The sequence below is a fragment of the Mustelus asterias genome, chromosome 6 (genome assembly GCF_964213995.1).
Source record: "Mustelus asterias chromosome 6, sMusAst1.hap1.1, whole genome shotgun sequence".
Classification (NCBI taxonomy): Eukaryota; Metazoa; Chordata; class Chondrichthyes; order Carcharhiniformes; family Triakidae; genus Mustelus; species Mustelus asterias.
The window spans coordinates 18,666,214-18,692,999 of record NC_135806.1 but is presented as its reverse complement, the minus strand read 5'-3'; the positions used below and the strand labels follow the sequence as shown (position 1 = coordinate 18,692,999).

The window sequence follows — 26,786 nt, the reverse complement described above, 5'->3', positions numbered from 1 at the left end:
CACCTTAAACCTATGCCCTCTAGTTTTAGACTCCCCTACCTTTGGGAAAAGATATTGACTATCTAGCTGATCTGTGCCCCTCATTATTTTATAGACCTCTATAAGGGGATCACCCCTCAGCCTCCTATGCTCCAGAGAAAAAAGTCCCAGTCTATCCAGCCTCTCCTTATAACTCAATCCATCAAGTACCGGTAGCATCCTAGTAAATCTTTTCTGCACTTTTTCTAGTTTATTAATATCCTTTCTATAATAGGGTGACCAGAACTGCACACAGTATTCCAAGTGTGGCCTTACCAATGTCTTGTACAACTTCAACAAGACATTCCAACTCTTGTATTCAATGTTCTGACCGATGAAACCAAGCATGCTGAATGCCTTCTTCACCACTCTGTCCACCTGTGACTCCACTTTCAAGGAGCTATGAACATGTACCCCTAGATCTCTTTGTTCTGAACTCTTCCCAATGCCCTACCATGAACTGAGTAAGTCCTGCCCTGGTTCAATCTATCAAAATGCATCACCTCGCATTTGTCTAAATTAAACTCCATCTGCCATTCGTCAGCCCACTGGCCCAATTGATCAAGATCCCGTTGCAATTGGAGATAACTTTCTTCACTGTCCATTATGCCTCCAATCTTGGTGTCATTTGCAAACTTACTAACCATGCCTCCTATATTCTCATCCAAATCATTAATATAAATGACAAATAACAGTGGACCCAGCACTGATCCCTGAGGCACACCGCTGGTCACAGGCCTCCAGTTTGAAAAACAACCCTCTACAACCACCCTCTGGCTTCTGTCTCGAAGCCAATTTTGTATCCATTTAGATACCTCACCCTGGATCCCGTGAGATTTAACCTACCACTTGTGGCTAATAAATAAACTTTAAATTTTTTGTTGTTTGTAAAGTAGCTTCTTTTCTTGTTGTCAGTATACTTGAGAAGCTGTTGCCATGCCCAAGTTGCAAGTTATCTTTATATACCAAGAACAAAGTGGGTCTAATGTTGACCCATCAATTCTAACCCTTCTCCAATCTGAGCAAGACCCGACATTTGTTTCCTGTCAACTAACTTTCTGTCCATGTTGCTACACTTCCTACACTTCCTCTTACACAGTACACTTAAACTTTTGTAATGTGCGCCTTCTAAATCACCTTAATGAATGCTCCCTGAAAATTCATATACTAGCACAAATTTACTGCACTCTGTCTATCCAGTTGTTACTCCTTCAAATAGCTCAGATTTGTCATGCCTTTAACAAATTCATGGTGGCTGCCCTTGTTTAACTTCAACAATTCAAGATGCTCATATTCACGGATTGGTGCTTTTTGTTTACTTTAGTACAGTCTAACAGCTTAGTTGACCTAATTCTATCATTTGCGACTCAATATATCATGCATATAAAAGATAAAAGTTGGTGAGACCAACTTTGAGAAAACTAAACTGAGTTCTACTAGTTTCTTTCTTTCTTGTTGCTAGGATAAAGTGGCATGCCACTAGCACCCTTGTCCAAGAGGTCAGCCTTTATCTGTCTAACTAGATGGGGCAGTCAATCATAGATAGAAACATTCCTGAGCCGTATCTTGAACTCCACGTCCACTCAAGTGAACTTTCTCGTAGGGATTACCACACATTGGTCTGGATTGGAAACCCTGAACGTTGAAACCAATTGTAGTGCCTCCACACCCAGTTCCAGAGATCAATTATTTGTACAACTCACTTTTCAACAAGGGAAGTCTTGAACTTTTTCTAGACCAATGGTACAGATACTAGAGTGACAGAAAAATGACCCATGGCCTCACAGAAGGGCTGATACTGTAAAAGAGGAAGATTGAAAAAGAAAACAGAAAATAGTTAAACACATAAGTGACAGAATGCAAAGGGATTCTTGGTTAGTTGAGTTAGCAATTCAACAGGGGCACACCAAGCTTTTATGCATTATGAACAAACTCACCTGCTGTGGGTTGAAAGACTGAGATGCCAATAAATCAATCAGTTCCCCAGAGCAAAGACACAATAAATAACACAATAAAACACAAAACAACATCATAACATGATAAAGCTGATTGGTTAAAAGTGTCACCAAGATGTGTTCTACGCCAAATAATATTTAATCCACCAGCTGAAAACTCAAATTGAATTTTTAGAAACAGACTTTTTATAAACAGAGGCTAAAGTGACTTGAACTCAGCCCAAGATAGCTAACCCTCATTTTCATTATTGTGTGTCCCACGTCCCAATTCATTGTCGTGGAGTCAGTCTGTCTTGCAAAACCCAAAGACAATGACTTCAAGGGAGTTTCAAGGTCTTGCGTCTCATTGGCAAGGCATCCATGGCAATCACTTGAAATATTTAACTACTGGAGAAGGCCATTAAGACTAATCACTTGGACAATGGAGCCCGAGCCAATTTAGTTTGTAGACATGAGCTAATCAACTTACCTTTGAAATATACAGGCAAAGTATTTTCTTAAATTCCCCTCGCAGTTGGAGGCAGTTATGTGACAAGCTATATGTTTTAAGCACGTTTTCTCAGCAGGGCTGCGGACAAACAGCTTAAGGGAGAAGACCAGGAGGGCTCACCTGCCTCCAATATTTTCCAACTCACCTGCAAGCTTCAAGCCGTTCACTGACTGTGATATCCAGGGATACCTTTCTGCAGACAGCGGTTTCTTAGAAGAATCAAAGCCAGAGCTACCTATTCTCAAAGAACAGCCAACTCAAGTTTCTTACATCTTTACATCGGACACATCGAGACCATGAAAATCAGCCTGAAACCAGTCAAGTCACAATACTACAGAGTATATATTGTTACAGAGAGGACTCTAACTTGATCAACCAATCCTTTCCCACTCTAATTTGTGCATGCGTGTGTGCGCGCCTGTGAGAGAGAACTTCGGGTGAAGTGCCTGTGAGAGCAGATTTTACCTAGACTGGTTTAAATAATACACCTAACCTCTTTGTTTATTAAATTCAGGAAAACCTGTCCTATTCATTCCTTCATGGTCACAGCACAAAAACAGTTAATACTTAAATTGGCAAGTATAATCTCTTCATACAAAAAAAAACAGTGCTTAAATGAGGGGGGGGAATATAGGGAGCCATTCGACCCTGGTTCGCATGGTCATAACAGAAGTTAAAACCCATGTGTGATAAAATGAGGAGGCAGAAGAGTTTACTGCAGAATAGGCCCCAAATGCTGACACTGGGAGCCCATCTTAACATTGGGAATCCGTGAATGTTTAAGATCTATTGGAGTACAAGTAAAACATTTAAAAACAATGTCTGCACTGGCTATTATCTTGCTCGCAAAATATCTCAAACGCAATCTATTAATCTGAATTTTAAAATGTTCTGAACTGAGATGTAAATTAAAACTATAGTGAGCAGATGCACTGGAAGACAAACTTTTATTACAGGCTGGCTAGGTTTCTGCACCAATTCCCTAAGTGTTTGCATCTGTTACATCTGAGAAGTCCTGGAGGCTTTAAGGGATCAGCAGGTCTATGGCGCAATGTATTTTTCCGCATACAGTATGGTTTCATTAGTTTATACTTGTGCCTACATTTCTTTTTTTGGCCATTAAGATTAGTACTGAGGAATGTAACAATTTAGTACCAAAAATCAGCAACAGGCACTCGAGGCCAGGTATATCACAGGCTACCTATAAGGTAAATCTCCCTCTGCTGTGTCCCAACTATCCAACTTAATCTAAACTAATGAAGACTGTTCCGCTGTCTATATCATTGCAGCCTTTTCTTGTGAAATTGCAGGTTTCTTCTTGGCCCACCTCAACAAGGAATTTCAACAGACAACTTGCATTCACATAAGCCTTTAATGCAGAACAAATAATGTCATGGTGCTTCAGAACTGTGAAGGGGAGAAAGTATATATAGCTGCCTAAAACTTGTAATGCATTAGTTTGGGCTAGATTCAGATCTTAGAGCTAAAAGGGAAAAGTGAAAACACACTGCGACACCTGTTTTATAGTTTTGCATTATATATCTTCAATTTGATGTTCAGGCAAATAAGTAGCCCCTTTCCAAATTTATATTTAAAAAAAATACAGGCACATTTCAGAATATGATTATTATCAATGAAATGATCCACAAGTGTGTTGGTAAGTACTCTTAAAAGGCAAATACTGAACTGAGAACATACTCAAAAGCACAAAGGTTCAAATGTTTGTTGTTTAAAGATATAATGTGCAACATGGCTTTTGTTGGAAATGCAGACCCGACTTCTGGGAAATGCTGTGCAGAATGGTGTGAAGAACATTGCAATTAGTTTTAATTCCTTAAGGCAATACATGCTTTATGTGGGCTGAGAGAGCAATTGAGCTAATGCACTGCAGATATAGAAAGCACAGACATTTCCAGTGAAAAGCAGCACACATTCTCCTCGCAAACAGGTTCGCATGTAGCCACGGACAAACAGGCCCTTAGTGCTGCAGTAACGGTTAGACATAAACGCTCAGCGGAATTGATGAATTCAAAAGACCAGAAGATGATCGGTGCTGGCTGTTTTATTCTACTCTGCCCATTCATAAACTTTAGTGTATTTGAAGAGGAAAATTACATTAAATAACCATAAAATAACAATTACGCCAAACAGCTATAACACAGGAGCTGTGTGTTCCTGTTTTTAAGAGAGCACTTCAAATGATTTGAACTTCACACATCTTTGCTATAATTAACCCCTCAAAGTATAAACCCTTTTTTCCTGAGTGGGAATCACCCACTTTCTCCCTATAAAGTCACTCACCTAAATGCTAAAGGCAAAAGAATAAGTGAGGCAAAGGATTCTGACTAAACATCCTTAACATCTACGCCAAAAATGCTGTAGGGTTTTTTTTTTACCCCTTTGAGAAAGCAGTTGTCTAGTTTTGCAGAATAGAAAAGTTTTCCTGATAACAATTTAAAAATCCTCAAGAGTTTCTTTTATAACTGATGAGTATCAAATAACATAAAATGTACTTGTTTGCAAACTATCTGTCACTTATCTGTCTTTTATTAAATATATAAAAACCTGCCATCAGGTAGCAATGGATACTTTCTTTCTCTTTTGCAAAATTCAGCTGAATAAAAGCGAAAGAACCAAGTAAGAATGATTCAGTAACAGTGTCAATAAAATTAAAAGGCTAAAAACAAGCACAACAAATGCTACTGGAAACTGTAGCAATAATAATATAAAAAATATTTTAGTACACGTAAGCATGTTATTTTTTTTAATATAGGCCCCAAACAGGAGCCTATTTTTGAGACACTTGAAAAATCATTCATATCAGCAAAAGTTCTTGTTCTGAGAAGCAATATCCAGATATTTCTTCATCCCTTTATGTTCTTCAAAAGAGAGGTGGGTGGGTGACTGGGACGGAGGGAGGCATTAAGTCTGTGATGTGGTGGAAACGGATTAACTTCAATCCCTCACTTTTTACATAAAATATGTACTGCAATGTTATGTACTGAGTGCTGTGGCTGTATCCAAAGCAGCTCCCAGACTTCTTATTCCACGTCCTGCTCAAAATAGTTCTCCTCTTTTTGGCTGTCGGCATGATCTTATTGTCCCTGGCGACACTGCGTTTGGAAGAAGTTTCCCAAGAATGTGCGATAACCAGGATCGTCCACGTACTCATTCATGAACTTGGAATTCAGGACCCGTGGGCGCTTCTTTGCCTGAACATTCTCAGTGGAAAACGTAGCTTCATAGCGCATATCCGATGCTGAAGACTAACAAACAAAGACACATTGTCAGAGAAGTACAAAAGCTCAAAGATGGGTAATTTACAGAAAGGTTTTGCAGGCACGATGCTGTTTCATTTATTCTATTGGCTGTAACGTCAAATAAACAATCAGGGCTTAAATATCTGTGCTTTAGTGAAGAGAATGGGATGTTACAAATATTGAGCACACAGTCAAAAGGCAGATTGATATTGAACACTACTTAAGTCAAATTAAGCATTCGCACCATCTTCAGCATAATAGGTCCATTTCACAGATATTATTGATGGTTTTCAATGCTGTATTATTTCATACCAGCAAAATTACACAAACAGGTGCACAAATATCACAAAGTAGAATATTCAAACCACTCCAGGAAGCCATTCTGCAGGTAAAGCACAACTCCAATCTCAATCACTCCAATTCTTTAATATTTTATGCTCATCAAAGGCAAGCTGGGGGCAGGGACACGGGACGAGCTGGGGGCAGGGACACGGGACACGCTGGGGGCAGGGACACGGGACACGCTGGGGGCAGGGACACGGGACGAGCTGGGGGCAGGGACACGGGACGAGCTGGCGGCAGGGACACGGGACGAGCTGGGGGCAGGGACACGGGACGAGCTGGCGGCAGGGACACGGGACGAGCTGGGGGCAGGGACACGGGACGAGCTGGCGGCAGGGACACGGGACGAGCTGGCGGCAGGGACACGGGACGAGCTGGCGGCAGGGACACGGGACGAGCTGGGGGCAGGGACACGGGACACGCTGGGGGCAGGGACACGGGACGAGCTGGCGGCAGGGACACGGGACGTGCTGGGGGCAGGGACACGGGACAAGCTGGGGGCAGGGACACGGGACAAGCTGGGGGCAGGGACACGGGACAAGCTGGGGGCAGGGACACGGGACGAGCTGGGGGCAGGGACACGGGACGAGCTGGGGGCAGGGACACGGGACAAGCTGGGGGCAGGGACACGGGACGAGCTGGGGGCCGGGACACGGGACGAGCTGGGGGCAGGGACACGGGACGAGCTGGGGGCAGGGACACGGGACACGCTGGGGGCAGGGACACGGGACACGCTGGGGGCAGGGACACGGGACACGCTGGGGGCAGGGACACGGGACACGCTGGGGGCAGGGACACGGGACGAGCTGGGGGCAGGGACACGGGACGAGCTGGGGGCAGGGACACGGGACGAGCTGGGGGCAGGGACACGGGACGAGCTGGGGGCAGGGACACGGGACGAGCTGGGGGCAGGGACACGGGACACGCTGGGGGCAGGGACACGGGACGAGCTGGGGGCAGGGACACGGGACGAGCTGGGGGCAGGGACACGGGACGAGCTGGGGGCAGGGACACGGGACGAGCTGGGGGCAGGGACACGGGACACGCTGGGGGCAGGGACACGGGACACGCTGGGGGCAGGGACACGGGACACGCTGGGGGCAGGGACACGGGACACGCTGGGGGCAGGGACACGGGACACGCTGGGGGCAGGGACACGGGACACGCTGGGGGCAGGGACACGGGACACGCTGGGGGCAGGGACACGGGACACGCTGGGGGCAGGGACACGGGACGAGCTGGGGGCAGGGACACGGGACGAGCTGGGGGCAGGGACACGGGACGAGCTGGGGGCCGGGACACGGGACGAGCTGGGGGCCGGGACACGGGACGAGCTGGGGGCCGGGACACGGGACGAGCTGGGGGCAGGGACACGCTGGGGGCAGGGACACGGGACGAGCTGGGGGCAGGGACACGGGACACGCTGGGGGCAGGGACACGGGACACGCTGGGGGCAGGGACACGGGACACGCTGGGGGCAGGGACACGGGACGAGCTGGGGGCAGGGACACGGGACACGCTGGGGGCAGGGACACGGGACGAGCTGGGGGCAGGGACACGGGACGAGCTGGGGGCAGGGACACGGGACGAGCTGGGGGCAGGGACACGGGACGAGCTGGGGGCAGGGACACGGGACGAGCTGGGGGCAGGGACACGGGACGAGCTGGGGGCAGGGACACGGGACGAGCTGGGGGCAGGGACACGGGACGAGCTGGGGGCAGGGACACGGGACGAGCTGGGGGCAGGGACACGGGACGAGCTGGGGGCAGGGACACGGGACGAGCTGGGGGCAGGGACACGGGACGAGCTGGGGGCAGGGACACGGGACGAGTTGGGGGCAGGGACACGGGACGAGCTGGGGGCAGGGACACGGGACGAGCTGGGGGCAGGGACACGGGACGAGCTGGGGGCAGGGACACGGGACGAGCTTGGGGCAGGGACACGGGACGAGCTTGGGGCAGGGACACGGGACGAGCTGGGGGCAGGGACACGGGACGAGCTGGGGGCAGGGACACGGGACACGCTGGGGGCAGGGACATTTGCAGTGTATGCCACTTTGGTACACATTTTAATGCCTGCGTGCTCCCTGCTCTGCCACCGTTGCTGCTCCTAATCTTACTTCCAGAGATAAAACGTTGCTACGGACAGGAATTACGAGTGATAGGGCCAAGGTACTGGTTCTGAAAGAGGGTAGCAACCAACAGGAATGGAAGGTCAAAGAGAGGGAATTAAAGGCATCAGCATGAACTCAGGGAGGAAACACAAGCAAACAATGAACAAGGGGGTGCCAACTTGAATGGGAGGGGTGGGGTGGGGTGGACCCTGAGGAAGAACAGTTTTAATGTGAACTGGGAAACCCGGAAATCAGCACAAACTACAGGATGGGGAAAAAAGCAAACCGAGCAAGGATGAAAAATGCTAGCAAGAATTAAAGGGGAGGAGAGTGACAGTGCAAAAGTGAGTCAATGTGATCTGAGGGAACACCGTGAGGAAACTACCAATGTGAACTGTTGGAGGCAAATCAACTGAGAGAAGTGTGCCATTTTCTTGGCAAAGAGTGTCAGCATGAACTGCCAAAGGATAGAAGAAGGATGCCAGTCCAAAAGGTTAGAGTTCCAGTACAAAATGTGAGGAGGGAGAGGAATACCAGCATGAGGAGAGGGGGAGGAAAGAATTGGGGAAAGAGATGAAGAACACCACCTGTAAACCAAGGAAGGATTACTTTTAATGCAGTTGTACCATTGTGGATAAATCCTGAATTGGAACACTAAGTTATGAACAGCTCGAGATATATGGAAATGAATAGGAACACAAATTTATACCTTGTATGCACCGTTTGTTATGTTGACGTGTAGCTATTTAGTCCACAAAGACAAATCATAGAAATCATAGAAACCCTACAGTGCAGAAGGAGGCCATTCGGCCCATCGAGTCTGCACTGACCACAATCCCACCCAGGCCCTACCCCGTATATTTACCCACTAATCCCTCTAACCTACGCATCTCAGGACTCTAAGTGGCAATTTTTAACCTGGCCAATCAACCTAACCCGCACATCTTTGGACTGTGGGAGGAAACCGGAGCATCCGGAGGAAACCCACGCAGACACGAGGAGAATGTGCAAACTCCACACAGACAGTGACCCGAGCCGGGAATCGAACCCAGGACCCTGGAGCTGTGAAGCAGCAGTGCTAACCACTGTGCTACCGTGCCGCCCAATGTTTCAATATCCCCAAATTTAAACCCAAATAAGTCACAATTCTCCACGAGAAAATAAAACATTTTTTGACTTGATTTTCCACTATACAAGTGATAGAATGGTGAGGCATACTTCAGATTTTAGCTCTAGTTTACTCTCCTCCCCTTCTCTCAGTTCATGTTGGCATTTGCCTTCGCAGATCGTATTGGCACTGCACCTTTCATTGCAACTCTATGCCACTGGCCCATATTCAAGGTTGACTGTGAATTGTCTGCTTTTTTCAATCAATTGCCAGGTTCTTTTCCAGTTAATTGCTGCGTTTGCTGTTGGTTCTGGCTCCTTTTCGTACCTGATGCTTCATACTGGACCATGTTCTGTACCACAAATGGAAATTGTTGGTCTCATGTTCAATTATCATTTCCAGTCTGTAGCAAAGAATCCAATCCTAGAATGAAGTGGAACCACCAAGTAGAAGATGCAGCTAGGATTAGCAATATGGAATACATCAAACAATGTCGGTAAACAGACCAATGGAGGAGCATGGCGATGGGGGGGGAAAGAGTGTTGAAAAGGAAGACTGCTTCAAAAAAGAGAGGGGGGATTGGAGAGAGAAGATCCCCATCATCCCAAAGGAGGAAGGGATGTTTCTTTGAAGAAGTGCAGAGTGACTGATTAAGTAATTTTTTAATTTATAAAAAAAAGATCAGTTGGGAAAAGCAGAAACAAGGTGCACAAAAGCTTGGGAGAGACAGAAAGAGGTTAAGAAATATAAGGTATTAGGTTGAGTCAGACCAGAAAGCAATAAAGTCTAAATTAGGTGGCACTGTGGTTAACACAGATGCCTCAGAGTACCAGGGACCAGGGTTCGATTCTGGCCTTGGGTGACTGTGTGGAGTTTGCAGGTTGTCCCCGTGTCTGCATGGGTTTCCTCTGGGTGCTCCGGTTTCCTCCCACAGTCAAAAACTGTGCAGGTTAGGTGGATTAGTCAAAGCGCAGGGTTACGAGGATAGGGCGGGGGGTGTGGGCCTCGGTAAAGTGCTCTTTTGGAGGTCAGTGCAGACTCAATGGGCTAAACGGCCTTCTTCTGAACTGTAGGGATTCTAATTATGCATATGTGATAAATAAGGTTGGTGAGCTGCAGGTGTAAATAGTATTGGGTTCCCAACACATGCTCAAAATGTTATCCTTATTGATGTTTTAAAAAAATGGAATTTCTGTTGGAACCTAAAAGATGGCTGCTACAAGTCACAGGACGACAGGGTGGGGAGCTACCCTCAGGAGTAACAAGAACGAAAAGAGTTCTTTTCTTAGCTGTCGAATCTCACACGTCATCCCAAAGTGGGATCATGAAACCAGGAAGCTCGCACATCGAAACGCATTATGCCCACAGAGCTGCAAGCAGACTCACATCACAATCTGGGACTGTCCAGGTTCATTTCAAAAGAGAACCAAAGGGACCTAATTTGCATCTGATAAGCTCACCTTGCTAGCAGAGTTCATGGGCCTGCCTGGATAATAGCTTCCCAACGTTATACCCTCAACAAGTGTTGGCCTTACTTCAGAATGAATTTTCAGTCCAAGATGTTACCATCGTGAAGTACCCCCAAGTAGCACTATCAGGGAGACTTGGTGGCTGAACAAATGTTTCTCACTCTGTACCTGGCTATAAAACTTTTATACGCAGCAACTAATGGCTGGGCCATTATCAGTCGTGAAATCAGAACCCATTCCGGACACTGAATAAATATCCGTTTTGAAGTCATTGTCGAGAAGTCAGGTCAAGTGATTCAAGTGACCAATTTGAGTTCTCTATATGCCTTTGAAAACTGAAAATAGTCAGTTTGCTGTTCACCCAACTTGGTGAGCCACCAAGAAGCAAGTCCCTCCAAGCACAACAAAACGCAAAACCTGTCTCTGCTGGGAGACTACCTACCATTGCTTACAGAACCAACCCTGTCTCTGTGTACCTACTTTATTTTATGGTATTAGCACCAATTTAAAAGCAAATACTACAACTCCAATTTTTAGCCAGCTGAACTCAAACAGTGACATGAAAGAATTCCTCACTGGATTCTGACTTTGAACTCTGGAAATCATGTGTGGTTCCAACAACACTGAAGAAACCTGACAACATCCAGGACAAAGCAGTTCATTCAACTGTTATTCCACCAACCAATTTAAATATTCCTTCCTTCCACCACAGATGAACTGTTGCAACAGTGTGTACCCTGCAGATGATAGCCTGCAGCAACTCGCCAATGCTCCAAATCCCTCAGCACTACCACTTCAAAGGATAAGGGCAGTGGTTCAGGAAGGCAGCTAATCACCTCTGTCTCAAAGACGGACAAACAAATATTGCCCTTGCCAGTGACACTGACACCCCCGGGGGGGGGGGGGGGGGGGGGGGGGGGGGAGAGAGAGAGAGAGAGAAGAGATATTTGGAAGTCCACAATTCAAAATGTTCTTGCTTTATACAGACTGGCATCAGACTTGTGTGGAAGTCCCTGGTGATGCTGCTGAATCCCTTTTCATATTCATAATGTCAAAACAATAAAAGTCCATGATGCACAGATTCCAACCTAGAAGACTAACGAAAGCTGACACAGCATCAAAAGGCTGACGACTCAAGAATGGCTAAATAGAGCACATTGACAGATATATAAATAGGATTGTAACATAAGCCGTTAATACACCGAACATTCCTTAGTTCACTTGGGAGGGGAAAAAATAACCCATACATACACGGATGCCTGATTGAGAAATAACAAATATCAATCACATTAAATTGTTTTTGGTAGGAAATTTTGATTCCCAGTATTTTAAAATCTGCAATAAAATTGGGCTATGTATTTTTTTCCAGTCTAAATAGCACAATTTGCTGACTTATGTTCAAAATGACTTCACTTTTGCTCTTTGGAAACTATTTTCCTTCATATTTATTGCTGAAATAGCTCAGTAGGGAGAGCGTTAGACTGAGGTTCTAAAGGTCCCTGGTTCATTCCTGGGTTTCAGCGTGAGCCCACATTTCTCAGACGGCACAGTAGTTAGCACTGCTGCCTCACAGCGCTAGGGACCCTGTTCAATTCTGGCCTTGGGTGATTGTCTGTGCAGAGTTTGCACGTTCTTCCCGTGTGTGTGTGGGTTTTGGGTGCTCCAGTTTCCTCCCACAGTCAAAAGATGTGCAGGTCAGGTGGAATGACTATGCTCAATTGCCCCTTAGTTTCAGGTGGCTTAGCAGGATAAATATCTGGGATTATGGGGACAGGGCCTGGGTACGATTATTGTTGGTGCAAGCTCGATGGGCCGAATAGCCTCCTTCTGCACTGTAGGGATTTTATGATCCTTTCTATTTCAGACAGCTAACAAGGAGTTAAAAGTGCTTAATTTATTTCTTAAAAACATACATAACAGCAAGGAGGACATTATTTGGTCATAAGATTATTCCAATCAGGTTGGAGTGAACAAGGTTAAGTGCATTTCCGAAACATACTCAGAAAGATTTTAAGTTTTATATAAAAATTTGGGAATTCTACTTTTGATTTACTTCCTTACTTTAAAATTGATATATATTTTTAATATTGAAAAATTAAAAACAAAATAATGTTTTGACATATCAATCAAGTTATTAGCTCCCAAAAAGGTACTTCACACTTCCCTCCTCCTCATGCTGCTCGAAGAGACACCATCTCCATCTCAAACCCTCCCAGGTCCTGTGGGCAGTCTTCTTCCTTTCTCAGTTCTGGGTGAACTCTTTACATTGTCTAATCTTCCCCAACTCATGACATTATTCTGGTCTCCCAAGTGCAATCTGGTACCCTTCTTCCCTCTCCTTTCTTAATTCTCTCTGGCACTTCACTGCCAATCCACGTTACTCTTCTTCCCAACTCTGTCACCCCCACTCCTTCAAACTGGCACATTTTGTCTCTTCTCTCCCCCCCCCCCCACCCCACCCATTAAAGGGCTAAACCTCTGAGTTTAAACTGGCATTATCCATTAATGCCACATTCCTCTCCCCTTCACATACTTGATAACAACCATACACAATTATTCCTCTCTTCCCTTCCAAAGTGTGATTCTTTACTTTTCTTCCAAATTGTCATTCTCTGCTTTGCCCCAGTTTCCTTGCAAAATTGCTGCCCCTCAGCATCTCATTCCTTCACACCAGCATTGCTGCCCCATGCCCATTCAGAGCCCTGCTGCCACTTGAAATGATTAAGACCACCTGACACTGTGAGCGGAAACTTCTGTTCTTACAAGAATTCCCACCCTCAGTAGCTGGAATTACTTCAAATAGCATTCAGTTAGGTTCATGGTGATTGTCATCTGTCGATCTGGAAATACGAATTAGACTTCCAAAAACACAGACAGTTGACACATATAATGTCGAAAGACAGGCCACTCCAAATCAAAATTTCTTATCAAGCCACATCGAAAGCACAAAAAAACAAAACACCACTCAGTATACCTGTATCTTAGTAACATCCGGATTGAAGGGCTATTCAGTAGAATACACTTTCCTGTTCACTTCACTATCTCTAACATATAGAATGATTTGAAAACTCAGTCTAGCAATGCCCATAGGATAGTAATGAATTAAATAGAAGATCAGTTTAAATGAAGACACTTTACATTTTTTCAGACAGGCCCCTTTATCTTTTCTATTCCCTGGCTGAATTTGCCAATCAAATATTGAGAACTTTGCCCTGGGCAAGATGTACTTTTCCTACGTCTTTTGTCAAAGGCAAGTGCAAGGTTATGTTAAAATACCTTTTACAATGACTGCATTTATCATTCAAATCAAGAATTTTAGCATTTTTTACCATTCCCCCCCTTGTTTGTAGGCCTTTGTTATTACTTGGAACAAAGAAGAACTACCACTGCCTTTTTATACCAGAAACAAGCCCTATGCAAGCGGTTTGCCCCAGAACTAGCCCTGGAAGCTGGAACTGCAATTTGGAGTAACTCTATTATTCCAGTAGCCTACGGGGTGCACAGTAATGGATAAAGAAGAATACAAACGATAAATAGCCCAAACAATGGTGCTTAAAATGAATGATCGAAGAGGTTGCATCAGTGGAGTAGGCATTCTACTGGTAAAATTTTACAAGCACTCTATTCTTATCATTATCACTGTTGCCTCAGCATGCTTTATTGAAGCATGGAGAAGTAGTGTGTTGCATATATAAGAATCTTTGCTAGGTAAGTGTGTTTTGTGCAATAATGTATTTTTCTTTATTTTTCATGGTTCAGTGATCATGTTGAAATTCAATAAATTAATTATTGGAAATGTTCCTTGCAATGGCTTTTTATGCCCAGTAAAATATTCACAGATATAGGGAAAACAGTTTCAGGACTCCACTCTCTAAATGCCAATTCTATTTTGAAAATGACACCAAGATTTTGTTTTAAATTAAGATTTTAATGAAATAAGGTAAAGCAGGATGGGTGCTTAAGCAGATAGTAGATGAATGAAAGCACCTGAAAGCAAGAACATTCAGTTCTGAAGCTATGTTATAGTCTTAAGGCCATTTTGGCAACAATGAATTCCACTGCCCGAAGTTATGTTTTTTCCCACATGTATTCCAGATTTACCACATCACCTTCACCTTCAGCCTCCCATTCATTGACTCTGTCTACACTTCCTGCTGCCTCGGCAAAGCAGCCAGCATAATTAAGGATCCCATGCACCCCAAACATTCTATCTTTCACCTTCTTCTGTCGGAAAAAGACACAAAAGTCTGAGGTCACGTACCAACCGACTCAAGAACAGCTTCTTCCCTGCAACAGTGTGTACCATCTACAAGATGCACTGCAGGAATTCACCGATGCTCCTTAGGCAGCATCTTCCAAACCCAGGACCGCTACCATCTAGAAGGACCAGGGCAGCCGATGCATGGAAACGTCATCACCTAGAGGTCCACTCCAAACCACTCACCATCGTGACTTGGACATATATCGCCATTCCTCCAGTATCACGAGGTCAAAATCCTGGAACTTCCTCCCTAAGAGTACTGTGGGTGTACTACACCTCAGGGACTGCAGCGGTTTAAGAAGGAAGCTCACCACCACCCTCTCGAGAGCAATTAGGGATGGGCAATAATGCTGGCTAAGCCAGTGAAGTGAATGAATTTAAAAAAAAATCAAGCTCCACAATCATGGTGATGTGCAATATTATTGCTCTGCTTCCTTTTTTGACACCAACAGTGTTACAGCTTCATCAATCCCAGACTAAGAATCCCTTCCCACATCTACTTCTTCAATCAGCATGTTGCTGGAATGCCCTCACAAAAATCTTTCATTTTCCTTCCCGACCCTTTTAGTTTCCAAAAGTCCAGTGCGGACAGATCTTTTCCAAAGCTCTTTCAACTTCATATCTTACTTCCATTTTAAACAGATAAATTAGATCACCCCTCAACTTACTAATTGTAATGGAATAAAAGCCAAACATATGCAATCTGTCCTCATACGTCCCAGAATAATTCTGGTGAATCTGCTCTGTAGCCCCTCCAAGACCAATATATCCTCACTGAAGTATAGTGCCCAGAACTGAATGCAGTTGGGACATGACCAAAGCTGTGTACAACTGAAGCATAATTTCCTCCCCCCCCTTTTATTTCCATCCCCTTTGAAATAAAGGCCAACATTTCATTCGTCTTTTTGATCAATTTGAGCATCTGTTCACAAGCTTTTATTATTTGTATACATGGACACCCAATTCTCTTGGCCCTACCATTCTTTTCTTCTCACTATTAAGAAAAGGTTCCAATTTGTTGCTCATACAACCAAAGTAGATGATCTCATGCATGTCCATGTTGACCTCAATTTGCCATAATTCTGTCCACTCCTTGTAACTCACTGCTCCTATCTGCACAATTTAGAATGTCTCCTAACTTGTGTGATGATCCTGTGATACTGATTTATTTTATGTTTCTGTAGAGTGTTTAGAGTTAAGTGTTCTTTTGTCAAGGCAGTCAGCATGTCTGGTGGGAATGCAGCAGATGCTGAAAAGCAGGATAATTATTCCTTTTAGCCCTATAATGTTTACTTAGAATAGAGCTAATTGCGTTTTGTTTATAAATGAGAAAGGACCCTCAGGTTTTGTTTTATTAAAGTAATGGGAGGTGAGTTAGGTATACTGTGTCATATAGTCATGCGATACTAGAAGTGGGAGGAGCTAGGTTTGTAGCAGAAAAACACGCTTTTTCTGTGCTCAGTTGCTGGATGGGGCTGTTGAAAGATGAGAGCGTACAAGTACAAGCTGCGCTCTCTCTCTCTCTCTGAAAAGTCTTTCTCTACAAAGACTGCAAAGTTTCTCTGGAACCTTCATGGCTGTTATCCAAGTCATAATAAGTATATCTGTGATTGCTAACTATATTTAAAGTGTGTTTGAAGTCTATAAGAGAAATATTGCTTAATTGGAACTGATATAAGAAGTTAGAAATTAGAATTGTTTCCTTTCATTTTAAGTATTGTTCAATGGGTTAAAGTTAAGCTACTTCATTTTGTTTGAGACATTATCAATAAAGCTTGTTTTGATAAAAGAACCCTCATTTGTCAGTAAAATCAAACCCGGAGTGAATCATTCTATCCTCACATTTGTGCCAAAAAAATAAAAATTGCTTGGGTCTAATCTGACTTCACGAGCATCGATAAATTTTTGAACAATAAAGGAATTAAGGGTTATGGTGAGCGGGTGGGTGAGTGGAGCTGAGTCCATGAAAAGATCAGCCATGATCTTATGAATGGTGGAGCAGGCTCAAGGGGCCAGATGGCCTACTGCTGCTCCTAGTTTTTATAATATTCCTTGGGGTTCAGGTAGAGCACCGTAACATTTGTCATTTGAAAACCTGGATGTAAATTCTCTATTTCTTCATCCAACTCACTGTTACATATGATGAAAAGCTGAGGGCTCAGTATAGATTTCTGGGGAACACTACTTGTCATATCCAACGCTATATGCCCCTTCTCTATCTCCTAGCTCTCAAATTAGAGGGGGTGGCACGGTGACACAGTGGTTAGCATTGCTGCCTCACAGCGCCTGGGACCCGGGTTCAATTCCCGGCTTGGGTCACTGTCTGTGCGGAGTTTGCACATTCTCCCAATGTCTGCGTGGGTTTCCTCCGGGTGCTCCGGTTTCCTCCCACAGTCTAAAAGATGTGTTGGTTAGGTGCATTGGCCATGCTAAATTTTCTCTCAGTGTACCCAGACAGGCGCTGGAGTGTGGCGACTAGGGGATTTTCAGTGTGGTATTCTCTGTGTGGTATGCTGAAGTAAGTGAACTGAGTATGCGGAGCTCTGTAAGGCTCTGTCCCGCCAGAGTGATGCCATAAAAGAGAGGCTCAAGATCTGGAGGGAAAACTGGAGAGCTACAGCTGGTTTTCAGTCTGAGCCTGACACTTCGAAAAATATGGTAAGATTCCATCCATTGTTTCATTGTCCATTGTCAGTCAGAACTAGCAGTTCTGGCAGGGTTATCAAGCTGAACTGCGACTATGTATCACTCACCCAGATGCTGCCTGACCATATAGCAAACCATATAGGGAAACGCAACAACCTTAGCATGGTCTTCCTTCTCTTGAATCCCAATTCCATCGTAATCATTATCAATTTAAATTAATTTCAGCATTAGCATGATGAAAGATATTGTAAAAGTAATAAAAAATGCTGAAGGAATTTGGATAAGAGGAATTATAATTGAGAAAAGTAAAACTCTCCTTGGATCTGATGCAACAAAAGAGTGCCAAGATATAATTCAAGGCTTTGATGTAAATGAGTTTGAAGTCCAAGACAAGCTCAATGGCTTAAAAGATTTGTTTGAAATTTAGCCCAGTGTTGTGAGAAACTAGGGAGGACATTTGCAAGTAGTGACAATCATAATTGTCACTAATCTACAGTGGAGAATATTCATAGATTGGAAATAAGAAGCAATTGGGTCTCCATTTTGCAAAAGTTGACTAAAAAGATACAAACAGCAATAACAGAGTCTGCAGTCTAACTTCCATTTCATGCAAAACAATAGAATTGATTTTCAGTGGCAAAAACGTTCACAATTATCTATCAAAAAACCCAGTCAACAGCAGCCTATGTGATATTTGAGGAAGAGACAATCCAAGTTGATTGCGGTGAATCCTATGACATTGAATACTTGGATTTCCAAAAATTATTTGAAAAAAATAGTATACATGAACGTTAAATCATTAAGCTTAAAGTGTGGCTTCAATGGTTATTAGTTAAAGTGGGAACATTGGGGTATTGGTGGGGGAGGGCAGAGTTATGGAGAAGTTCTCCAGGGGTCAGTGTTTGTTCAACTACAGTTTCTAATTTATATCATCAATGACTTGGATTCTGTAACGGAATGCTGTTTGATTGCTGCTGTGGGCGGCTGTTTGGTTGATGCGGTGGGCGGCACGGTAGCACAGTGGTTAGCACTGCTGCTTCACAGTTCCAGGATCCTGGGTTCGATTCCCGGCTTGGGTCACTGTCTGTGTGGAGTTTGCACATTCTCCTCGTGTCTGCGTGGGTTTCCTCTGGGTGCTCCAGTTTCCTCCCACAGTCCAAAGATGTGCAGGTTAGGTTGATTGGCCAGGTTAAAAATTGTCCCTGAGATGCGTCGTTAGAGGGATTAGCGGGTAAATATGTGGGGGTAGGGCCTGGGTGGGATTGTGGTCGGTGCAGACTCGATGGGCCGAATGGCCTCCTTCTGCACTGTAGGGTTTCTATGATTCTATGATTAAACCACACCACCAAGGAGCGGATAGGAGAATCGAATGAGGTAGCCACAAATAATAGAATGAGTTAAATCAAATGAGTGAGTAGAACAATGGCAATTGAAATAAGATGCACACAAGCTAATTGGAAAGAAAATAGGTAACATGTATAATTTGTGAATGCATTTCAAAGTAGCTCGAATTAATCCAAATGTGACCTAGGAGTCTCAGTTAACTTGATGCTCAACATAACTAACCAATGTAGAGTAGTAATTAACAAAGCCAATATAATCATGAATTACAGAACCAACAACAGCATACAAGTTATAGGAATCTGTGACCAAGGTGAAAGGTGCTCTGCTTAGGCCAGTTCCAGAGAAACCAGGAAGACATCCAGAGAAAAGTGCAGAGAAAAGCCACAGAGCTAATTCTTGGTGCTAGAGGTCTAAGTTATGAGGAAATGCTGCAGTAACGTGGATTTTTTAACTTGGAAAGGAGGCATTTGAGAAATGACCTTATAGAGGCCCCTTATATCGTAAATGACATAGAACAGGGTAAGCTAGAATGCTGCCTTAAATTAACTTGTGTGGGTAGTATAAAGATATAAAAATTAAAACAAGTAAAAGGTCAATTTGGGATTGATATCAGGAGGTTCTTGACAGAGAAAGTGATCAACACTGGAAATTGACTTCTGAGCTGAGTGATAGAAGCACAAAGCATGAATCATTTAATAAAGCATCCGATGCAGCAATGGGAGGAGTACAAGTTTGTTCCTGAAGGATGCATTAGCTCATGCCAAATTACCTTACTCATCCATAAGCATCTTGTGGACTATAGTACATGTAAAAACTGTTAAACTATTTAATGAGCAGCATACTTACAAGACGTGATTTAACCCGTTTTGGTAGCTCTTCATCTAACGTATAAACATCATCACGTTTTACTACGAGTTGGGAACCATCTTCAAACTCAACCTAAAGAAGAATTTTCAGAACCACTGTTAAATTGATAAAGTTAACTTAAATGATGTTACAAAGATTACTAGTTACTAAATGTACACACAATGTAAACATGGGTTTTACAATGCACTGTGCAACTCCTTGTTCACTCACTATAAAAATCTCCAAGACCAATAAAAGCAAAATGCTGAAGCTGCTGGAAATGTGATATAAAAACTGAAAAATGCTGGAAAAACTCAGCAGGTCTGGCAGCATCTGTGGAGAGAGAACGGAGTTAATGTTTCAAGGTTGTATGACTTCATAGCTCTGAATTCAAGAATCAAAAGAACCACTAATGTCACCTTCTTTCCCTGCAAGACCATGAAACACCTTGGAATAGATTCATTTGAGCGGTGAGAGAAAACTTATTGAAGTGAACAGGAGAAATACGATGATGGTAGCCATAGAGCAAGAACAATGGTGAAGTAATCACCATAATCGTTACATTAGCCAGACGGAGCAGGGTACAGTAAGTAGAAACAGAAGAGCTTTGATTGCAATTGAGCAACTGAGTGGAAATCAGAGACCAGAGAGGTCGCAATCATCAGAAACGAAAAAAGACAATGAAGAGGGTGATCCCAAACCATCTATTAGTTTGAGTTCAGTTCAACAGTGTCTAGAGGACCGACAGCAAAAGGCCTTACGAGTTACAGTAAACTACTGAAGCATCACAATGCTTATCGACATAAGAGAAGATTAGAATCCAAAAAAAACAGGAAGGAGAGAGAAAAGGGAATATGGAGAGAGAAGAAAAGCAACATTTTCCTAAGAGATCAAAAAAGACTACATTTCCTATGAGACTTCAAATGCTCAGAATGACGAGGAGGCTGAAGTTTTGATTTTCAGGAATGTCAGAGAATGTTGAGGTCTGAACAGAGACTTGGGGGAGATGTAGTATAATGGAGTAAGTTGGACTGAGTCCCCAAAAGGATTAATTTTAATAGCCTGTGATCATAATCTAGGAGTAAGAAGCTCGCATAAGGGATAGTTCCCATAACTGTTACAACTGTATGTTGTAATAAACTAAGGGTATTTGCAGCTAGCAGTCTTTGGCAGTTATTTAAACTACACCTGCCCAACAACACAATATAAAAAATGCTCATCGAATCTGCAGAAAATGAAACAGAGTGTGTGGACCTTGCTTAACTGCAAAATTAAAACTACTAGAAAAGAACTGATTCCTAAATTCGACCAAATTTCCACCAACCTTGTCGTCCATTCACTTTTTATTTTAAAGTAATACTCCAGGTATTTTATATTCTCCTTGCTATCTTGCATAACTCAATAAGATCAGGTCACAGATTACAACAACCATAGTGAAAAATGAGGAGGATAAAGATAAACTTTAGGGTGATATAGGCTGGTAAAATGGGCAGATTCATGGCAGAGGAAGAAGTCTGGATGATGGCATGGCCACCAACAGTGGAACATATGGACAGGGAATGCACAAAATTCTAGCGTCAGAAGAATTCAGATTTCGGGAGAGGGGTGAAGAAGGTTACAGAGAAAAGTAAAGGCGAGTCCCGGAAGGGATTTAAACACAAGAAAGAAATCTAGACTTGAGGCCTTGAGGAATGTGGACACAATGCAGATCAGGGAGGAATGGGGTGATGGGTGAGGAGAACTTGGTACATGGTGGAATACAGGCAGTAATTTAGAGGATATGAAGTTTACAGACGATGGAAAGCCAGTTCTGGTAGAATTGGAATAGACCAGAATTAGAATATGTCTTGAGGTGACAAAGACATGGATGAGAGATTCAGCAGGAGCAGTCTTGTAATTAGCTGATCTAATGAACCAAAGGGTACTTTGATAACAGTTTCATGCATTCAATGTTACTAATAACGGTGGCACAGTGGTTAGCGCTGCTGCCTCACAGTGCCAGGGACCCGGGTTCAATACCCAGCTTGGGTGACTGTGTGTATGGAGTCTGCACGCTCTCCCTGTGTGTGGATTTCCTCCGGGTGCTACGGTTTTCTCCCACAGTCCGAAAGACGCGCTGGTTAGGTGCATTGGCCATGCTAAATTCTCCCTCAGTGTACCCGAACAGGTGCCTGAGTGTGGCAACTAGGGGATTTTCACAGTAACTTCACTGCAGTGTTAATGACAGCCTACTTGTGACATGAGTAAACTTTAAAACTTTAAACTTTAATGACCATGTGAAGTAAATTCCATATTTCTTTCAAATAATCTATATACATCTTGTAAAAATATATATAATCCAATTTTATTTGAATCTCTTCATTGTCGCTAACATTCATGCTAACATAATCTGAGGTACCATAATACAGAAATCTGATTTGAGTTGATGGGCAAAATTGATGTATAGCTAGTGATATGAAATATTAATTTGAAAAATTAAACACATTTCCAGCGTAAATGTATTTCAAAAATCCTGGGTGTTGTATTTTGGCACTGCAAATTGTTCAGAAAGGTGTTCTAGACATCAAGGTTGAAGGAGAGATTGGGCTCAAATAGAGAAAACTGCTTTTGACCAGAGATCCCAAGAATATACTTATTAAATACCAATAGTTTTGTAATGTAACTAACTAACAGGTGAACTCAGAGCTGAAACAGAGAAAATATTAAACTGTGCTTAGATATTGGGACTCTATAAATGACTGTTGCTAACATCAGGAACTATTTTGCACAAGTTCAACATGTATGCAAATATTAACATCACATATTAGCATCACAAAGCTACTTCCATCAGTTAGCATCATCTAATTCAGCACCATTGCACAGAAATTCTATATTCATGTAAAAATGAACATTATCCAAACCAATAAATACAAAACAATGTTGGCTCTTCAATGAAATGTGGAGAATCTTTCTGCAGAAACAAAGGATAATTCCACCATTTGTAGTCATGATTCATTCTTCATTCATACTTGCCTACATCCACAGGTCAAAACCCTAATTAGAGTACTTCAAGCAAAGTTGCGATGTACCATTCCCCATCAAACAAACAAAACTCTATAGCCTCTGCCTTTGTGAAACTTACGAGTAACTGGTTTCATTATATTAAAATGTACCAGAAAGATTTTTTGTTTAAATAAACTTACTCAAATGTGAATCATGGATTTTAAAACTATGATTTCGCTTTCATTTTAATTGGTATATCACAGAATGTTTTTGCAGCAAATAAACAGGCTTACCAAGCATCAATAACATCATGTAAAATAAATTACAAATCTGGAATATTTCATGACCACAAGGTGCTGGATTAACTTGGAAAATCACTTTTTGATTGTTCGAACAATCCCAATACACCAAAACATTCTCCAAAAAGTATCATGCAATAAAACTGTAGCGATTGCAAAATAAATGTATGCTCCTGACAAGTACTTTTAAAAGAATAACCTGCAATACAAATTCCATGTACCTAGTTTGCAGGTAGTCTTCAAAGTGGCTGTACTTAAGTTTGTAGCAATTTTGTAAGCGAATGCACAAACTTAAAAAAATGTCAACAAACTAATATGACTGCTCAGAGATACCTCCAAACTGACCTCATCAAATTTTCTTTTTGGCAATAGGTAATTACTCCTGTGAAATACAAAATACTAGAATATTTTGATCTAATCTTTGCTGGGTTTTAATGCTAATTTCTACCACAATCCCATATTGATGAGATTAAATTTTCAAATGGAAAAATATTCACCATGGTATTGAGCAGATATTTTGTTGAGGCTGACATATAGATTTAATTTATGTAATTATAGATCTAATAAAGATTGGAATTGTAGGAATCTATCTTGGTGTTAACTGAAGCCCATTGCATGATCTTTTCACATCTCACATTAATGTTTTTAGTCAAAGCTAGTGTGAGAAAGCATTCTGAGTTGTCCAATTAGAAAAATAAATCTAAAAAGTGATTGTGAGAAAATGAAGAGCAAGCCAAAATTTGCAGCGATGTTATTATCTTTAGCGCTATTAAGTGAGAGGGAGTATGGTCCAGAAATGATTCCCTGGTCTCTCCAAGGAAGACACCTAGCCTATTTCCAGCACTGCTTATAGCAGCATGGCTTAGGCCAAACGCCAGCAGTATAATTGGGGACTGAAGCCCCATTGTAGAAGAACCACAGCTCAGTACACTAATGCATTGCTAGAAGCTTTAGCTAACAGTAATAGCACAATGAATCATATCTAAGCATAAAAAATGGACCAAAACATAAACAGAAAATGCTGGGAAATCTCAGCAGGTCTGAAAGCTTCAGTGGGAGAGAACAGAGCTAACATTTTGAGTCAGAATGATCCTTCTTCAGCCACCCATCAAATGGATAATGCTATCAGCGCCACGATTCATGAGTTACACTGTTGCAAACTATTGGGAACAATTATGTAGTTTAACATAATTAGCATTTGAGTATGAACCTCTTTGCAAACTATAAAGAACAAAGCTTTTAAAAGTGACACTTCCATTTGATTCTTTTCCTCTCCCACTTTCCTCTAATGGGAAATCATTTTTATCCTATATGTGCACACTATAAATAAATGAGGAGGAATATGTAACCAAACCTGTTAATATAAAAGTACAAGCAATTTAATAGTGTTACATACTATGCAGTTAATTTGTAAAACGACAATGGTTATGGAACATTTAGATTAGGCTGAAACCAAATCTGATAGAATCTAAGGCTTCTAGATTGTAAATGATATTCTGTTCCCATTTAGGCTATTGGAAATCATCAGCAAGTAATGATCCAAGATACAGAGTAGAGATATTAACTTCTGATAGCTTGAAATCACTGGAAAATAATAAATTTCTTTTTAACTTTTTGAACAGTCACAATAAATTTATTTAAAGGAAAACCTGTTAATGAAGTTGCTGTACTAATGGAACTCCTGTGGCATTGCTAATAGTGAGTTAGATGTTGCACCATTATCATAGAACAAGCGGGAGAGTCAGAGCTTGTCCAGATTTGGAAAGGGCACAAAATAAGTATTTTTTGATTACATCTTAGAGAATGAGTATGTTGCTCACCCGTTGTATCTGTATAAAAAGTGCACAGCTGGATAAAGATACACAGCTACAGAAATGAAACTATAATTGTGGGGTTGTATGCATTAGTGTTCGTGATAGTTGAAGATAGTTCTTATCTTGTGCAGGAACCTTCAACGTGGAAGCTTATCAAATGCCTTTTGAAAACCAAATTCACTACATCTCCTGGTCCTCTTATTCATCCTGATTGTCATATTCTCAAAGAATCAAAATAAATTTATCAAAAATCCATCTTGACTCTACTTTGAATAAAGTATGACTTCCTAAGTACCCTGCAACTAGTTAATTACTAATGGAGTCTAGCATTGCAGATGTTAGACTAATGGCCTTTAGCTCTCTGCTTTCTGGTCTCCCTTTTTTCTTCAATATGGGAGGGGGAGGGTCACATTTCCGGTTTACCAAATCACTGGAACCTTTCCAGAATCTAGGGAACTTTAGAATATTAAAACCGATGTATCCACTATCTCTTCAGTCATCTTTGAGTTTGCAGGGATAGGTGAAGTATTACACTGGGGTAAAAATATCAGCACAAATCCAAGACTAAAGACAGAGTGCAAACATTACTCAAGTCACCTGACACACTAAAACTTTTGGCCCTGTAGTTTAGTGGGGCTACCAAATTTATGATAGAAAATTGTTTTCTGAATGCCATGAAGTTTCAACTCTTGGCATGGGTGTTTCTTCTCCCCCACTCAGAAGACAGCTGCAGAAGCAGCAGTAGCCCAGAAACAGATAGATTGGGTTCATATTCATAGTAGATCTTGTGGGGTGGAGAGAGGTCAGAGACAGGTCAGGGGCTGGGGAGGCTAGGCAAGACAACAGAGGTAGGGGCGGACTGTGGGAAAGATTGGGCAGAGGGGGCAGAGATTAGATAGAGATGGAGAGGGTTGGGGAGGTTTGGATTTCAGGTATAGTCAGGGGACATGGGCAGTTCTAGCACTCGGGAACAGAAATGGCGAAGTTAGGGGAGAGGGTGGAAAGAGTTAAAGATTGAAGGGGTACGGGGGAAGAGATCGGAGGGAAGTTTATGAACCTGTTGGGGTGGAGAAAATCAGTGAGTGTGAGGGGTGCAGAAGCAGTCATCACAAAGAATGGATCGAAATGGTGGCACAATGGTTAGCACTGCTGCCTCACAGCGCCAGGGACCCAGGTTCGATTCCCGACTTGGGTCATTATCTGTGCGGAGTCTGCACATTCTCCCCATGCCTGCGTGAGTTTCCTCCAGGTGCTTCAGTTTCCTCCCACAGTCCGAAAGATGTGGTCGTTAGGTGCATTGACCATGCTAAATTTTCAGTGTACCCAAACAGACGTCGGAATGTGGTGACGGGGGGGGTTTTCACAGTAGGTTCATGTAAACCTACTTGTGACACTAATAAATAAATAAGCTTTAAAGGGGCTGTTTGGTGATGCATGGTTGTGGGGCTCTTGAGGAAATATTGTGGAGGTAAGGACCATGTTTACAAATAAGCTTGGTGGGCCCAAAGGAAACATACCTGATGCACTTGGCCCTCAAGCAGTGCTAGAAAGCACCTACTTAATGGATGCGGCCTTTATTGCCTCCTTTCAGATTTTCTGAAAGTGAATTGGTCACACCCACCTCCACCATCTCAGTTGAAACTTGAAAGAGGTGGTTTGAGGGAGATTGGGTTGCTATTTCAGATTTTTATCATTTTAGATTCCCACCCTACCCAAATCCACCTGATTTGGGACTTAAAAATCTGTTTTGGATCCTTGCTGCTGTATGAAACTGTAGACCTACAGGCCAGTAATACATTAACATTTAACTTGATGAAGCATGATGGTGGAAGTATGGTG

General features: G+C 42.7%; 1 protein-coding gene and 1 non-coding gene across 2 annotated transcripts in view; one reads left to right on the top strand and one right to left on the bottom strand.

Moving 5' to 3' along the window:
• Positions 1–3,818: 3,818 nt before the first annotated feature.
• The window catches only part of LOC144494781 (lysine-specific demethylase 4C-like), a 386,490-nt gene continuing 363,522 nt past the window's right edge, over positions 3,819–26,786 (bottom strand). Inside the window, exons 21-22 of the mRNA XM_078214103.1 lie at positions 19,853–19,945; positions 3,819–5,729 (exon numbers count right to left, since the gene is read on the bottom strand). Coding sequence (XP_078070229.1) covers positions 5,559–5,729; positions 19,853–19,945 — 264 coding nt within the window. The 3' untranslated portion in view covers positions 3,819–5,558. The remainder of the gene's footprint in view (positions 5,730–19,852; positions 19,946–26,786) is intronic.
• On the top strand, positions 12,206–12,278 carry trnal-gag (transfer RNA leucine (anticodon GAG)). Its single transcript has one exon. It is a non-coding gene; the product is annotated as a tRNA-Leu (tRNA).